At 38.0% G+C, this 18871-nt stretch overlaps 1 protein-coding gene across 4 annotated transcripts; it reads left to right on the forward strand.

The window, feature by feature from the left end:
* Window positions 1–561: 561 nt before the first annotated feature.
* On the forward strand, window positions 562–17538 carry LOC136671601 (retinol dehydrogenase 16-like). Of its 4 annotated transcripts, XM_066647345.1 has the most exons (6): window positions 562–695; window positions 14714–14803; window positions 14894–15031; window positions 15824–16082; window positions 16202–16365; window positions 16942–17538. In XM_066647345.1, the coding sequence occupies exons 2-6, from the start codon at window positions 14719–14721 to the stop codon at window positions 17160–17162; spliced, it is 867 nt and encodes a 288-aa protein (XP_066503442.1). In that variant the 5' UTR covers window positions 562–695; window positions 14714–14718; the 3' UTR covers window positions 17163–17538. The 4 variants fall into 4 exon arrangements, with proteins under 4 accessions (XP_066503442.1, XP_066503439.1, XP_066503441.1 ...); XM_066647342.1 differs by having other exon boundaries at window positions 14714–15031; XM_066647344.1 differs by lacking the exon at window positions 562–695 and adding an exon at window positions 1152–1204 and having other exon boundaries at window positions 14714–15031.
* The last annotated feature ends 1333 nt before the right edge of the window (window positions 17539–18871 follow it).

The raw sequence follows: 18871 nt of genomic DNA on the forward strand, positions 1-18871 counted from the left end.
CCTGTAGCTTGAAAGCCCCACCCCCTAATTATCAGGTTTGTTCCTTCGTGATGAAATAATAACTTGATGTCTGAATTGCCTGTTTTAGGATTTTGAACACTGCAGTTTCAATGTGAAAATGCTCAGCCACGATGCTGACAGCTTATTTTAAACATGAAACACTGTCTTGAAAATAAATGTGTTTTTTTTTTGTTTTTTTTTAATAATTGTGTGTCTTAAGGGGATACAGAGGAGTGATAGACTATTTCAAGTAGGATGTTTCTGAACCTAAATGCAATTTAAAATTACTTTCTACAAAGAAAGTTCCACAGTGAAAACCACTCGATAAGGATTTTTAAAAAATCATTTGACTTCTTTATTTTACTCCTTTGGGGAAATTTAGATAACAAACAGTTTCTAACCACAGAGTTTATACCTAATTTCAAAGTGTTCTCGGACTGAATGAGAAGTTTAATCTGTCTAGGAGCTGTTACATTAGGTGTTAACCTGAGTCTGAGGAAAGGTTGCCGTTACTCTGCTGTAATGTGGCGTAATGGCGCCTCCTACAGATGTTTCAGAAGTGTTCTGGGGTCTGAGGGGGGGCACAGTGGAGTGGGCTGGAACATTTCATCCATGTGACGCTAAACGGTGTAGAAATTCACTTTAAGGTTTACTTTGTCTCACTGCGAGCTTCTCCCTGCTTCACGAAGACAAAGGTACAGTTCACGACACTGTTCTTAATATGTTCTTATTTTTTTCAAAGGACTAAAACAGGAACCAGCGCTGTGCGATTTATATCTAGACGTAGTAAAGGTAGTAAGCGTTTTGGACATAAAAAGACTAGCGGAGTGACCCCAAGTTCCGGACAGTTTAATTACAATAGTGGAAATCTTAGCTAACTGTAAATAAATAGAAGTACTTTACTCACTCAAATTAACAATTTTCAGGAGTCAAATATGTGTAATGTACAAGACTTGCTCGACTTTGAAAGAAAATATGTTTTTAAATAAAAACGCTTTTGTTTAAGTAGGTGCTAATGCTGCTAAGATTATAACTTTGGCCACCCCCTCTTCTTGTGACAGTCAAACGAGACCGTTGCTCCCACATTCAGTGGTTTTGAGAGGTTCACAATGAGATTAGGTTTGTCCTGTGCTGGTATCCGTACTCTACATGTAAGGATTACACTGTCGGTAGATTTTCCCCTCAGAGAAAAGGAGCATAACCGGTAAGGTAACTTTTACACTGAGGGAAATATCTGTCGCGAAATGGAAATGTGTTGTGTTCTACGTGCAGTTTTGCACACAAAGAATTACAACACTGTTAGAGACACTTAAATATTGTTTAGATATGAGATTTCTTGCAAGACTGATGTTTAAATGCCCTACTAGGTCTTGAATTGACGTTTTATTGTTTTACCCAAGGGCGGCACTGAAGTCAAGCCAGCCTCCACTTGGAAAAGCTTGGTCAAGCCAGCCCCCACTTAGATTTGGTGGAACGTCGTATTCTGAACATTACGGTAATAGCGTGCAGAGGAACAAATTTCTAAATAAAAGCCAAAAGTCAATGACAGGAAATGTATGTAATAATAAATAATTTTCTAAACAAATAATAAATGGATAAACAACAAATATTTGCTATTTTGTGGAAATGATGAAGATTTTAGGACATGACTCTCAAGTCACTCTGATGTGCCATTTATAAAAAAGGCCCTTTGTGTAGTCCTATGTCTGTAAATTTATTTCCAAATTTAAATAATTATTAAAAAGAAACCTTTAGTTTGCACAGAACAATTACACTTCATAATCATAGTACAACACCTGATTATGTCACTCAATTAATATAAAGTCATTCTGATGTGTCATTTCAAAATAAAGGCCCTTTGAATTGTCCCATTTCTGTAAATTAATTTCCAAATTTAAATAATTATTAAAAGGAAACCTTTAGTTTGCACAGAACAATTTCACTTCATAATCATAGTACCACATCTGATTATGTCGCTCACTGAATATCAAGTCATTCTGATGTGTCATTTCAAAATAAAGGCCCTTTGAATTGTCCCATTTCTGTAAATTTATTTCCAAATTTAAATAATTATTAAAAAGAAACCTTTAGTTTGCACAGAACAATTTCACTTCATAATCATAGTACCACACCTGATTATGTCACTCACTTCATATGAAGTCATTCTGATGTGTCATTTCAAAATAAAAGCCCATTGAATTGTCCAATTTCTGTACATTTATTTCCAAATTTAAATAATTATTAAAAGGAAACCTTTAGTTTGCACAGAACAATTTCACTTCATAATCATAGTACCACACCTGATTATGTCACTCACTTCATATGAAGTCATTCTGATGTGTCATTTCAAAATAAAAGCTCTTTGAATTGTCCCATTTCTGTACATTTAATTCCAAAATTTAGATCATTATTAAAAAGAAACCTTTAGTTTGCACAGAACAACTTCACTTCATAATCATAGTACCACACCTGATTATGTCACTTACTTCATATGAAGTCATTCTGATGTGTCATTTCAAAATAAAAGCCCATTGAATTGTCCCATATCTGTAAATTTAATTCCACATTTAAATAATTATTAAAAGGAAACCTTTAGTTTGCACAGAACAATTTCACTTCATAATCATAGTACCACACCTGATTATGTCACTCACTTCATATGAAGTCATTCTGATGTGTCATTTCAAAATAAAAGCTCTTTGAATTGTCCCATTTCTGTAAATTTAATTCCAAAATTTAGATCATTATTAAAAAGAAACCTTTAGATTGCACAGAACAATTTCACTTCATAGTCATAGTACAACACCTGATTATGTCACTCACTTCATATGAAGTCATTCTGATGTGTCATTTCAAAATAAAGGCCCTTTGAATTGTCCCATTTCTGTAAATTTATTTCCAAATTTAAATAATTATTAAAAAGAAACCTTTAGTTTGCACAGAACAATTTCACTTCATAGTCATAGTACAACACCTGATTATGTCACTCATGTAATATGAAGTCATTCTGATGTGTCATTTCAAAATAAAGGCCCTTTGAATTGTCCCATTTCTGTAAATTAATTTCCAAATTTAGATAATTATTAAAAAGAAACCTTTAGTTTGCACAGAACAATTTCACTTCATAATCATAGTACCACACCTGATTATGTCACTCATGTAATATGAAGTCATTCTGATGTGTCATTTCAAAATAAAGGCCCTTTGAATTGTCCCATTTCTGTAAATTTATTTCCAAATTTAAATAATTATTAAAAGGAAACCTTTAGTTTGCACAGAACAATTTCACTTCATAATCATAGTACCACACCTGAATATGTCACTCATGTAATATGAAGTCATTCTGATGTGTCATTTCAAAATAAAGGCCATTTGAATTGTCCCATTTCTGTAAATTTATTTCCAAATTTAAATAATTATTAAAAGGAAACCTTTAGTTTGCACAGATTAATTTCACTTCATAATCATAGTACCACACCTGAATATGTCACTCATGTAATATGAAGTCATTCTGATGTGTCATTTCAAAATAAAGGCCATTTGAATTGTCCAATTTCTGTACATTTATTTCCAAATTTAAATAATTATTAAAAGGAAACCTTTAGTTTGCACAGAACAATTTCACTTCATAATCATAGTACCACACCTGATTATGTCACTCACTTCATATGAAGTCATTCTGATGTGTCATTTCAAAATAAAAGCTCTTTGAATTGTCCCATTTCTGTAAATTTAATTCCAAAATTTAGATCATTATTAAAAAGAAACCTTTAGTTTGCACAGAACAACTTCACTTCATAATCATAGTACCACACCTGATTATGTCACTTACTTCATATGAAGTCATTCTGATGTGTCATTTCAAAATAAAAGCCCATTGAATTGTCCCATATCTGTAAATTTAATTCCACATTTAAATAATTATTAAAAGGAAACCTTTAGTTTGCACAGAACAATTTCACTTCATAATCATAGTACCACACCTGATTATGTCACTCACTTCATATGAAGTCATTCTGATGTGTCATTTCAAAATAAAAGCTCTTTGAATTGTCCCATTTCTGTAAATTTAATTCCAAAATTTAGATCATTATTAAAAAGAAACCTTTAGATTGCACAGAACAATTTCACTTCATAGTCATAGTACAACACCTGATTATGTCACTCATGTAATATGAAGTCATTCTGATGTGTCATTTCAAAATAAAGGCCCTTTGAATTGTCCCATTTCTGTAAATTTATTTCCAAATTTAAATAATTATTAAAAAGAAACCTTTAGTTTGCACAGAACAATTTCACTTCATAGTCATAGTACAACACCTGATTATGTCACTCATGTAATATGAAGTCATTCTGATGTGTCATTTCAAAATAAAGGCCCTTTGAATTGTCCCATTTCTGTAAATTAATTTCCAAATTTAGATAATTATTAAAAAGAAACCTTTAGTTTGCACAGAACAATTTCACTTCATAATCATAGTACCACACCTGATTATGTCACTCATGTAATATGAAGTCATTCTGATGTGTCATTTCAAAATAAAGGCCCTTTGAATTGTCCCATTTCTGTAAATTTATTTCCAAATTTAAATAATTATTAAAAGGAAACCTTTAGTTTGCACAGAACAATTTCACTTCATAATCATAGTACCACACCTGAATATGTCACTCATGTAATATGAAGTCATTCTGATGTGTCATTTCAAAATAAAGGCCATTTGAATTGTCCCATTTCTGTAAATTTATTTCCAAATTTAAATAATTATTAAAAGGAAACCTTTAGTTTGCACAGATTAATTTCACTTCATAATCATAGTACCACACCTGATTATGTCACTCATTAAATATCAAGTCATTCTGATGTGTCATTTTAAAATAAAAGCTCTTTGAATTGTCCCATTTCTGTAAATTTATTTCCAAATTTAAATAATTATTAAAAGGAAACCTTTAGTTTGCACAGAACAATTTCACTTCATAATCATAGTACCACACCTGATTATATCACTCACTTCATATGAAGTCATTCTGATGTGTCATTTCAAAATAAAAGCTCTTTGAATTGTCCCATTTCTGTAAATTTAATTCCAAAATTTAGATCATTATTAAAAAGAAACCTTTAGATTGCACAGAACAATTTCACTTCATAATCATAGTACCACACCTGATTATGTCACTCATTAAATATAAAGTCATTCTGATGTGTCATTTCAAAATAAAAGCTCTTTGAATTGTCCCATTTCTGTAAATTTAATTTCAAATGTAAATAATTATTAAAAAGAAACCTTTAGTTTGCACAGAACAACTTCACTTCATAATCATAGTACCACACCTGATTATGTCACTCACTTCATATGAAGTCATTCTGATGTGTCATTTCAAAATAAAAGCCCATTGAATTGTCCCATATCTGTAAATTTAATTCCACATTTAAATAATTATTAAAAGGAAACCTTTAGTTTGCACAGAACAATTTCACTTCATAATCATAGTACCACACCTGATTATGTCACTCATGTAATATGAAGTCATTCTGATGTGTCATTTCAAAATAAAGGCCATTTGAATTGTCCCATTTCTGTAAATTTAATTCCAAATTTATATCATTATTACATGTGAACCATTAGTTTGCACAGAACAATTTCACTTCATAATCATAGTACCACACCTGATTATGTCACTCACTGAATATGAAGTCATTCTGGTGTGCCATTTTAAAAAAGAACTATTGTAAATGATCACATTTCAGCTATATTCACTCCGGATGTTGGAATTGTTATTAAAAGGAATCCTCCAGTTTGCACACACCACTTTCACTTTATAATGAAAGTACACCCCCTAAATATATGTCTCTCACTTAATATCAAGTCATTCTTGTGTGCCATTTCAGATTAGGACCACTGTAATCAATCAGATTTAAATTATATTCACTGTAGATGTTGAGATTGTTAATAAAAGGAATCCTCCAGTTTGTAAACACTACTTTCACTTCATAATGATAGTACAGCACATGCAAGCATCAATCATTTAATGTCATACTATTGTAGTGTGTCTAATTTGTTCATCCACTCATTACATCCAGATCACATTACTGATATAATGCACGACGCGGTTCCTCAGCGCCTTCAAGAGTAGTCGACTCATGTACCGAGTGATTACTCCAGTGTGAATCGAAGGAACTGGCGTTAGAAGCGTGCTGGAGTCACTCCCTCGCTGGTGGATTACCCCTTCAGGTCCGGGGAATTTTTTTGGGGGGGGTTAAGGGTGGGAGCGGTTAGCCTCCGACTTCAGGACAAGGGAAGTGAGGCTAACAGGGGCGCACCTCTGGGGGATCCATGGTTAAAGAAATCCCTCAAGAGTTCGCCCATCAGACCCCCTAAACCCTTAACAGTTCCAGTACAGGACGTCGTTGCAGGGCCCCCTGCCTCCGTGGACGTTGTCGCAGGGCCCCCTGCCTCCGTGGCGTCGTCGCAGGGCCCCCTGCCTCCGTGGACGTTGTCGCAGGGCCCCCTGCCTCCGTGGACATCGTCGCAGGGCCTCCTGCCTCCGTGGACGTCGTCGCAGGGCCTCCTGTCTCTGTGGACGTCGTCGCAGGGCCTCTCGTCTCCGTGGACGTCGTCGCAGGGCCCTCTGCTCCCAAGGATGTCGCTGCACTCCCTCCTGATCTCCAGGAGAAGCTTGCAAGCCTCTTGGCACGTCTGGAGGTCTCCGTGAAGGCGGCACCCGCCGCTCCTGTCTCCGTGAAGGTGGCACCAGCCGCTCCTGGACTCGTGACTGTGGCTCCGGCCGCTTCTGCACCCGTGACTGTGGCTCCGGCCGCTTCTGCACCCGTGACTGTGGCTCCGGCCGCTTCTCCACCCGTGACTGTGGCTTTTTTACACATTTAAAATATTCCGAAAGATGGTTCTTCATGGAACCAATAGTACTTCTCCTATGGCGTCACTCAGTGAATGTCACGATTAGCGGGGCAGACTGACGGAGGCGGATGCACTTGCTAAAACACAGTAATTTTAATGAAACAAAAGATACAACAAAACAAAGACTGGCAACTACGGAAACAACTAGACATATGAAATGAATTGAGGAAAACAACAGAGACAGACCAAACTAAGAAACAAGACACAGATACACTGGAGGCGAAACAACGATACTTAGAGGAAAGAAATGACAAGGCTTGGGGAGAAAAACAAAATGACATGACTACAAATGAGAATTACACAAACCGACATGACTTTGGAATCAAAATGAAACGACTAGGAAACAAAAACAACCTGACTTTAAGTGGGAGAGAAACAACACCATATGACTATGAAAAAGGAAGAAACAACATGACTGGGAAACTAAACGAAACGTCTTGACTAGGAAGTTAACAACACAAAACGAAACGACATGACTTGACTGGGAAAGAGCAAAACAAATGACCGATAACAGGAAGTGACACAAGGGAACTTAAATACTACATACAAACGAGACACACCTGAGACAGATAACGAGGACAGCGGACAAGGAGGCGGAACAAAGGCGGGACATGGGCGGAGACAAGGACAACAGACACAACAGAACAGACACAGGAGCTGGGGACATGACCGGACCGGATATAGGAGACTGGACACAGGACAGGACAGGAGGCTGACAAAGGGAGGCTACAGGAGAAGAGACTTGGGACAAGACAGAGGACAGAAACGGGACAAGACAGAACTAGAGACGGGTGATGAAATACTGGAATGAAGAGGGGGACGGACTGGAGACAAAACTGGAGAGCAGACGGGACTGAACGGGTGACTGAAAAAAGGGAAAAGGAGACAGGACTTGAGACTGGAAAGGACTAGACAGGACACATGAGACTGGACCGGAGCAGGAAACTGGACAGGGTGCTTGACATTGGATAGGACAATGGATGGGAACGGGGATTGGACGAGACTAGGAACTGGAGACAGAAGCAGGTGACTGAACAGGTTTAGGGACAGAAGACTGGACATGGGCAGGTGACAGGACAGGGGACTGGAATGGAGACAGAACATGTGGCAGAACTGGGTAATGGGACTGGACAGGAGCAGAGACTGGTGACGAGACAGGGGACATAACTGAGGACAGGACAGAACCAGAGACAGAAGATTGGACAGGAGCAGGGGACAGGACAGTGGACTGGAAGGGAGACAAGACAAGTGACTGAACAGGGGACAGGACATTTGATTGAACACTGGATGTATACGGGGACTGGACATGAGGCAGGGCAGGTGACGGGACTGGGTGTTGGGAATGGACAGGAGACTGGACTTGAGACAGGACAGAGGGTTGAAATGGAGACTGGACTGAAGACAAGACAGGTGAAGAGACAGGTGATAAGACATAAGACTGAAATGTGGACTGGACTGGATTAACAGGGGACTGGATAAGACTTGGCAGGGGAACAGGGACCAGGACGTTTACCGGGACTGACACGAACACAGTGACAGGGACGGGAACAGAGACAAAGGCAGACACAGGTACAGGGACGAGGACTAAGACAGGAACCAGGACAGGAACAGACATGGGAATCAAAACAACTGGGGGATGCCCAGGACTGGCAAATGTCTGAGGGGAAGTCTGAGGAACCAGCCTGGGCACAGTTATGGGGACACGACCTGAAGCGACCAGAGCCACAGTCACGGGTGCAGAAGCGGCCGGAGCCACAGTCACGGGTCCAGGAGCGGCTGGTGCCACCTTCACGGAGACAGGAGCGGCTGGTGCCGCCTTCACAGAGACAGGAGCGGCTGGTGCCGCCTTCACGGAGACAGGAGCGGCGGGTGCCGCCTTCACGGAGACCTCCAGACGTGCCAAGAGGCTTGCAAGCTTCTCCTGGAGATCAGGAGGGAGTGCAGCGACATCCTTGGGAGCAGAGGGCCCTGCGACGACGTCCACGGAGACGAGAGGCCCTGCGACGACGTCCACAGAGACAGGAGGCCCTGCGACGACGTCCACGGAGGCAGGAGGCCCTGCGACGATGTCCACGGAGGCAGGGGGCCCTGCGACAACGTCCACGGAGGCAGGGGGCCCTGCGACGACGCCACGGAGGCAGGGGGCCCTGCGACAACGTCCACGGAGGCAGGGGGCCCTGCAACGACGTCCTGTACTGGAACTGTTAAGGGTTTAGGGGGTCTGATGGGCGAACTCTTGAGGGATTTCTTTAACCATGGATCCCCCAGAGGTGCGCCCCTGTTAGCCTCACTTCCCTTGTCCTGAAGTCGGAGGCTAACCGCTCCCACCCTTAACCCCCCCCAAAAAAATTCCCCGGACCTGAAGGGGTAATCCACCAGCGAGGGAGTGACTCCAGCACGCTTCTAACGCCAGTTCCTTCGATTCACACTGGAGTAATCACTCGGTACATGAGTCGACTACTCTTGAAGGCGCTGAGGAACCGCGTCGTGCATTATATCAGTAATGTGATCTGGATGTAATGAGTGGATGAACAAATTAGACACACTACAATAGTATGACATTAAATGATTGATGCTTGCATGTGCTGTACTATCATTATGAAGTGAAAGTAGTGTTTACAAACTGGAGGATTCCTTTTATTAACAATCTCAACATCTACAGTGAATATAATTTAAATCTGATTGATTACAGTGGTCCTAATCTGAAATGGCACACAAGAATGACTTGATATTAAGTGAGAGACATATATTTAGGGGGTGTACTTTCATTATAAAGTGAAAGTGGTGTGTGCAAACTGGAGGATTCCTTTTAATAACAATTCCAACATCCGGAGTGAATATAGCTGAAATGTGATCATTTACAATAGTTCTTTTTTAAAATGGCACACCAGAATGACTTCATATTCAGTGAGTGACATAATCAGGTGTGGTACTATGATTATGAAGTGAAATTGTTCTGTGCAAACTAATGGTTCACATGTAATAATGATATAAATTTGGAATTAAATTTACAGAAATGGGACAATTCAAATGGCCTTTATTTTGAAATGACACATCAGAATGACTTCATATTACATGAGTGACATAATCAGGTGTGGTACTATGATTATGAAGTGAAATTGTTCTGTGCAAACTAAAGGTTTCCTTTTAATAATTATTTACATTTGAAATTAAATTTACAGAAATGGGACAATTCAATGGGCTTTTATTTTGAAATGACACATCAGAATGACTTTATATTTAATGAGTGACATAATCAGGTGTGGTACTATGATTATGAAGTGAAATTGTTCTGTGCAATCTAAAGGTTTCTTTTTAATAATTATTTACATTTGAAATTAAATTTACAGAAATGGGACAATTCAATGGGCTTTTATTTTGAAATGACACATCAGAATGACTTCATATGAAGTGAGTGACATAATCAGGTGTGGTACTATGATTATGAAGTGAAATTGTTCTGTGCAAACTAAAGGTTTCCTTTTAATAATTATTTAAATTTGGAAATAAATTTACAGAAATGGGACAATTCAAAGAGCTTTTATTTTAAAATGACACATCAGAATGACTTGATATTTAATGAGTGACATAATCAGGTGTGGTACTATGATTATGAAGTGAAGTTGTTCTGTGCAAACTAAAGGTTTCTTTTTAATAATGATCTAAATTTTGGAATTAAATTTACAGAAATGGGACAATTCAAAGAGCTTTTATTTTGAAATGACACATCAGAATGACTTCATATGAAGTGAGTGATATAATCAGGTGTGGTACTATGATTATGAAGTGAAATTGTTCTGTGCAAACTAAAGGTTTCCTTTTAATAATTATTTAAATTTGGAAATAAATTTACAGAAATGGGACAATTCAAAGAGCTTTTATTTTAAAATGACACATCAGAATGACTTGATATTTAATGAGTGACATAATCAGGTGTGGTACTATGATTATGAAGTGAAATTAATCTGTGCAAACTAAAGGTTTCCTTTTAATAATTATTTAAATTTGGAAATAAATTTACAGAAATGGGACAATTCAAATGGCCTTTATTTTGAAATGACACATCAGAATGACTTCATATTACATGAGTGACATATTCAGGTGTGGTACTATGATTATGAAGTGAAATTGTTCTGTGCAAACTAAAGGTTTCCTTTTAATAATTATTTAAATTTGGAAATAAATTTACAGAAATGGGACAATTCAAAGGGCCTTTATTTTGAAATGACACATCAGAATGACTTCATATTACATGAGTGACATAATCAGGTGTGGTACTATGATTATGAAGTGAAATTGTTCTGTGCAAACTAAAGGTTTCTTTTTAATAATTATCTAAATTTGGAAATTAATTTACAGAAATGGGACAATTCAAAGGGCCTTTATTTTGAAATGACACATCAGAATGACTTCATATTACATGAGTGACATAATCAGGTGTTGTACTATGACTATGAAGTGAAATTGTTCTGTGCAAACTAAAGGTTTCTTTTTAATAATTATTTAAATTTGGAAATAAATTTACAGAAATGGGACAATTCAAAGGGCCTTTATTTTGAAATGACACATCAGAATGACTTCATATTACATGAGTGACATAATCAGGTGTTGTACTATGACTATGAAGTGAAATTGTTCTGTGCAATCTAAAGGTTTCTTTTTAATAATGATCTAAATTTTGGAATTAAATTTACAGAAATGGGACAATTCAAAGAGCTTTTATTTTGAAATGACACATCAGAATGACTTCATATGAAGTGAGTGACATAATCAGGTGTGGTACTATGATTATGAAGTGAAATTGTTCTGTGCAAACTAAAGGTTTCCTTTTAATAATTATTTAAATGTGGAATTAAATTTACAGATATGGGACAATTCAATGGGCTTTTATTTTGAAATGACACATCAGAATGACTTCATATGAAGTAAGTGACATAATCAGGTGTGGTACTATGATTATGAAGTGAAGTTGTTCTGTGCAAACTAAAGGTTTCTTTTTAATAATGATCTAAATTTTGGAATTAAATTTACAGAAATGGGACAATTCAAAGAGCTTTTATTTTGAAATGACACATCAGAATGACTTCATATGAAGTGAGTGACATAATCAGGTGTGGTACTATGATTATGAAGTGAAATTGTTCTGTGCAAACTAAAGGTTTCCTTTTAATAATTATTTAAATTTGGAAATAAATGTACAGAAATTGGACAATTCAAATGGCCTTTATTTTGAAATGACACATCAGAATGACTTCATATTACATGAGTGACATATTCAGGTGTGGTACTATGATTATGAAGTGAAATTAATCTGTGCAAACTAAAGGTTTCCTTTTAATAATTATTTAAATTTGGAAATAAATTTACAGAAATGGGACAATTCAAATGGCCTTTATTTTGAAATGACACATCAGAATGACTTCATATTACATGAGTGACATATTCAGGTGTGGTACTATGATTATGAAGTGAAATTGTTCTGTGCAAACTAAAGGTTTCCTTTTAATAATTATTTAAATTTGGAAATAAATTTACAGAAATGGGACAATTCAAAGGGCCTTTATTTTGAAATGACACATCAGAATGACTTCATATTACATGAGTGACATAATCAGGTGTGGTACTATGATTATGAAGTGAAATTGTTCTGTGCAAACTAAAGGTTTCTTTTTAATAATTATCTAAATTTGGAAATTAATTTACAGAAATGGGACAATTCAAAGGGCCTTTATTTTGAAATGACACATCAGAATGACTTCATATTACATGAGTGACATAATCAGGTGTTGTACTATGACTATGAAGTGAAATTGTTCTGTGCAAACTAAAGGTTTCTTTTTAATAATTATTTAAATTTGGAAATAAATTTACAGAAATGGGACAATTCAAAGGGCCTTTATTTTGAAATGACACATCAGAATGACTTCATATTACATGAGTGACATAATCAGGTGTTGTACTATGACTATGAAGTGAAATTGTTCTGTGCAATCTAAAGGTTTCTTTTTAATAATGATCTAAATTTTGGAATTAAATTTACAGAAATGGGACAATTCAAAGAGCTTTTATTTTGAAATGACACATCAGAATGACTTCATATGAAGTGAGTGACATAATCAGGTGTGGTACTATGATTATGAAGTGAAATTGTTCTGTGCAAACTAAAGGTTTCCTTTTAATAATTATTTAAATGTGGAATTAAATTTACAGATATGGGACAATTCAATGGGCTTTTATTTTGAAATGACACATCAGAATGACTTTATATGAAGTAAGTGACATAATCAGGTGTGGTACTATGATTATGAAGTGAAGTTGTTCTGTGCAAACTAAAGGTTTCTTTTTAATAATGATCTAAATTTTGGAATTAAATGTACAGAAATGGGACAATTCAAAGAGCTTTTATTTTGAAATGACACATCAGAATGACTTCATATGAAGTGAGTGACATAATCAGGTGTGGTACTATGATTATGAAGTGAAATTGTTCTGTGCAAACTAAAGGTTTCCTTTTAATAATTATTTAAATTTGGAAATAAATGTACAGAAATTGGACAATTCAATGGGCTTTTATTTTGAAATGACACATCAGAATGACTTCATATGAAGTGAGTGACATAATCAGGTGTGGTACTATGATTATGAAGTGAAATTGTTCTGTGCAAACTAAAGGTTTCTTTTTAATAATTATTTAAATTTGGAAATAAATTTACAGAAATGGGACAATTCAAAGGGCCTTTATTTTGAAATGACACATCAGAATGACTTGATATTCAGTGAGTGACATAATCAGATGTGGTACTATGATTATGAAGTGAAATTGTTCTGTGCAAACTAAAGGTTTCCTTTTAATAATTATTTAAATTTGGAAATTAATTTACAGAAATGGGACAATTCAAAGGGCCTTTATTTTGAAATGACACATCAGAATGACTTTATATTAATTGAGTGACATAATCAGGTGTTGTACTATGATTATGAAGTGTAATTGTTCTGTGCAAACTAAAGGTTTCTTTTTAATATTTATTTAAATTTGGAAATAAATTTACAGACATAGGACTACACAAAGGGCCTTTTTTATAAATGGCACATCAGAGTGACTTGAGAGTCATGTCCTAAAATCTTCATCATTTCCACAAAATAGCAAATATTTGTTGTTTATCCATTTATTATTTGTTTAGAAAATTATTTATTATTACATACATTTCCTGTCATTGACTTTTGGCTTTTATTTAGAAATTTGTTCCTCTGCACGCTATTACCGTAATGTTCAGAATACGACGTTCCACCAAATCTAAGTGGGGGCTGGCTTGACCAAGCTTTTCCAAGTGGAGGCTGGCTTGACTTCAGTAGGGCGGCACGGTGGCACAGCAGGTAGTGTCGCAGTCACACAGCTTCAGGGACCTGGGGGTTGTGGGTTCGATTCCCGCTCCGGGTCATTGTCTGTGAGGAGTTGGTGTGTTCTCCCCGCCACTGCGTGGGTTTCCTCCCACAGTCCAAAAACACACGTTGGTAGGTGGATTGGCGACTCAAAAGTGTGTGTCTGTGTTGCCCTGTGAGGGACAAGTCCACATGAGGTCAGAACAAATGTTAATAGTTGTGTTCATATCCAGCGATTGTCAAAGCTGGCTGCTTGAGGTTTTCGACTGAAATATCAAAAACAACTCTGTATTCTGTTGGAGGCAATGTACAGCTTTATCAGTCAGAATGGAAATCATTTACAAAAGGTCTGAACAGTCTTGCAGTGTTTGGGGATGTTACACAGTTTATGATGACACTTGTTACTGCTCTCTGTGTAGAAACCATGTGGGTGTACGTTGCAGCCCTGCTGGTCCTTTACTATGTAATTCGCTGGTACCGTGAGCTGGAGAGAGTTCCAGACAGAGGCAGTAAGTATGTGTATATCACCGGCTGTGACTCTGGCTTTGGAAACCTTCTAGCGCGCCATCTGGACAAGTGTGGCTTCTGTGTGGTGGCAGCGTGCTTCACAGAGAAAGGTGAAGAGGAGCTGAAAAAATCTTGCTCTAGCAGACTATCAACAGTCCATCTGGATGTCAGGAAGCCTGGAAGCATCGACAAGGCTACAGCCTTCATCAAGGATCTGGTGGGACAGAAGGGTGAGGAAATTAGCACATAAACATTTTAAATTCAAGAATATCGTTAACGTTAGAAATTACTTTGTCTTCAAGGTCATTTAGTGTAAAATATACCTGGCAGAATCTGCTCTGATAAGAGCACTGTAAAAGGAGAAATAATGAAGCAGGGTCCAATTTACTAGGTCCACAGAAGGTACATCTGCAAATATAATAAAAGTTATTATCAGAGATAGACCTTCAAGCTTTGGCTTTATTGTCACTGTTATTGCATCGAGTGACTGCTTGTGACAGCTTTCACTGAAGGCAATCTTTAAAACTACTTCAGTGGTAGGAGTATAAATGAGTTTTCTGTCAGAAAATGTATTGTAGTAAATATTATAAATATGTAGCTATATCATTTATTTATTGTCTGTAGTCTTATATCAAGATAAGGGGCGCAATGGGTCCGGAGCCCACCTGGAATCACTGGGCGCAAGGCGGAAACACACCCTGGAGGGGGCGCCAATTTTTTGCAACATCAATGAAATATATATATATATATATGCAAGTTAGGCAGTTACAAATGAACAGTCAAAGTATAAGTCCAGTTTGTTGGGTGCTGCAGAAAATCCAGTATGGTTTCCACGGTTATCTTTTATTTCGTTGTGTTTTGGTGAAGTGAAATGTGGTGACGTGGCTCTTACTATCCCCAGATAGGTCTAAAAAAGTGTCAGAAGTACTGTGCTAACAAATACACATATAACAGGGCAACTCAAGAATATGATTGAACAGATGTTTAAACAGATGTTAAACCAAACTCAATTTGATTTTCAGGTCTGTGGGCGGTAGTCAACAACGCTGGCGTCTCTTTGCCCACGGGTCCATGTGACTGGATGACTCTGAAGGACTACAGGTCAGTGCTGGAGGTCAACCTGGATGGGGTCATTGGAGTGACCTTGAGTGTCCTCCCGCTGATCAAAAAGGCCAGGGGTCGTGTGGTCAATGTGTCCAGTGTGTTTGGAAGGATCGCTCCAGTTGGGGGACCATACTGTGTGTCTAAATATGGTGTAGAAGCATTCACAGACAGCTTGAGGTAGACAATAACACTCGCCTTCACCCTTTGAAATATGGAAGTTTTTTCTGTATAGAAATGACAACAAGAAACATGTTCCATCTCTTAGCGAGAATATATATATATATATTATTTTTCAGGTTGTGTCTGCACCATTTTGGAGTGAAAGTCCTGTGTATTGAACCAGGATTCTTCAAGACCAACATGACAGATACAGTCCGTTTTATTAAAAATTTTAAAATGCTTTGGGATAATTTGCCAAAAGAGACCAAGGACGACTACGGCGACGATTACATCAGCAAAGGTAAATACAGGTTATTCTCTCAAATACAATTTATTCATTCATTCATATCCAGTTCATGCTTGTGGGTCCAGAGCCTACCCTGAATAACTGGGGTCAAGGCTGGAACACACCAATAGGGTTGTGGCTTCAATCCCTGCCTCAGGTCACTGCCTATGAGGAGGTTGATGTATTCTTTGTGTCTGTGTGCCCCCCCCCCCCCAAACACAATACATAAAAAACACATTGGTTAGTGAATTGGCTTTGCTATGATGCCCATATGTTGTTACATGATGGACTGGCACCCTGTCCAGGGTGTGCTCCTGCCTTGTGCCCAGAGGTTTTGAGTGGGCTCCAGACCTTCCATGATCCTGAGCGTGATGATGCATTCATTCAATTATTCATTCATTCATTCATTCATTATCTGTAAGCGCTTATCCAGTTGAGGGGCGCGGTGGGTCCAGAGCCTACCTGGAATCATTGGGCGCAAGACAGGAATTCACCCTGGAGGGGGCACCAGTCCTTAATAGGGCTGTGATGATGCAGTTACAGAGAATGAATGATAACACTGAGGTGTAAAATATTTATCTTTTTTTTTAGTTGAGGTGATGCAAGGTAAGTTCTCCAAGATGCCAGACAGTGACTTGATGAAGGTTGTGAGCTGTATGGAGCACGCAGTCTCAGCTGTGCACCCTCGCACCCGTTACTCTCCAGGCTGGGATGCCAAACTCTTCTGGCTGCCCCTCTCATATTTCCCCACCTGTATTACTGATTCCCGGATGCTCAGACACAGAGTCAAACCTGCAAAAAGTGTCATCTAGATGCAGATGTGGAAGTAAGCAATTATTATAGTGCAGTTCACAAATAAACTTTTTGGTCAAAGTGCTCTGTTTTACCTTGAATTAAATCTGACTGTCCGCACATTAAACTCAGTCATTGCTTCTGTTAAAAACCCAATGCACAAATAATATATTTTTGTTCTGGGCTTCAATGTGATTAAAAACACGTTGTGGTCAGCATCACAGACAGTGGATGTTTCATATTTTGTATTGTTGAAAAAACATTTTTGTTGATTTTCAGTTTACTACATCATTTGAACCAATTGTCATTCAATGTAGATGGAGCAGCTGTCATTTATTTCCTGATGAATGAACCAGTAGAAATGCTCCAAAAGTACTCTGAATAAAAAGCTTTTTACATTCCACTGAAAGTTAAGGTTTTTACCTTCTCTTGTAGTTTTTTGGGAGACATTTTTAATTGGACAGCAACGATACACAAGGATTGTTTTAAAGTACTTAAAAATACCAATAATGTTATGCAACTTCAGCTCTGTTACATATGAACTCCTAAAACATAAGCACTGTTGTGATATACAGGGGTTGGACAATGAAACTGAAACACCTGGTTTTAGACCACAATAATTTATTAGTGTGGTGTAGGGCCTCCTTTTGCGGCCGATACAGCATCAATTCATCTTGGGAATGACATATACAAGTCCTGCACAGTGGTCAGAGGGATTTTAAGCCATTCTTCTTGCAGGATAGTGGCCAGGTCACTACGTGATGCTGGTGGAGGAAAACGTTTCCTGACTCGCTCCTCCAAAACACCCCAAAGTGGCTCAATAATATTTAGATCTGGTGACTGTGCAGGCCATGGGAGATGTTCAACTTCACTTTCATGTTCATCAAACCAATCTTTCACCAGTCTTGCTGTGTGTATTGGTGCATTGTCATCCCGATACACGGCACCACCTTCAGGACACAATGTTTGAACCCTTGGATGCCATGGTCCTCCAGAATGGTTCTGTAGTCCTTGGCAGTGACGCGCCCATCTAGCACAAGTATTGGGTCAAGGGAATGCCATGATATGGCAGCCAAAACCATCACTGATCCACCGGCATGCAACAGTCTGGGTGGTACGCTTCTTTGGTCTTCTCCACACCGTAACACTCCCGGATGTGGGGAAAATAGTAAAGGTGGACTCATCAGAGAACAATACGTTTCTCATTGTCTACAGCCCAAGATTTGCGCTCCTAGCACCATTGAAACCAACGTTTGGCATTGGCGTGAGTGACAGTTCTGGTGGAAACAATCCGGGTTAGCACCCGAACATCCCTTTCAGACAGCTTCCTCTTTCGTCCACAGTTAATCCTGCTGGGTATGTTTCGTCCTTCGTGGTGGTGTGCTGACATTACCCTGGATACCGTGGCTCTTGATACATCACAGACTTGCTGTCTTAGTCACAGATGCACCAGCAAAACATGCACCAAAAATTTGTCCTCTTTTTAACTCTGGTATGTCACCCATAATGTTGTGTGCAATGAAATATTTTGAGCAAAACTGTGCTCTTATCCCTCTGCTGACTGAACCTTCACACCCTGCTCTTACTGGTGCAATGTGCAATTAATGAAGATTGGCCACCAGGCTGGTCCGATTTAGCCATGAAACCTCCCACACTAAAATGACAGGTGTTTCAGTTTCATTGTTCAACCCCCTGTAATTCTAATAAAATCAAAATATGCCTTGACCAT

Source organism: Hoplias malabaricus, chromosome 16 (assembly GCF_029633855.1).
Source record: "Hoplias malabaricus isolate fHopMal1 chromosome 16, fHopMal1.hap1, whole genome shotgun sequence".
Taxonomy (NCBI): Eukaryota; Metazoa; Chordata; class Actinopteri; order Characiformes; family Erythrinidae; genus Hoplias; species Hoplias malabaricus.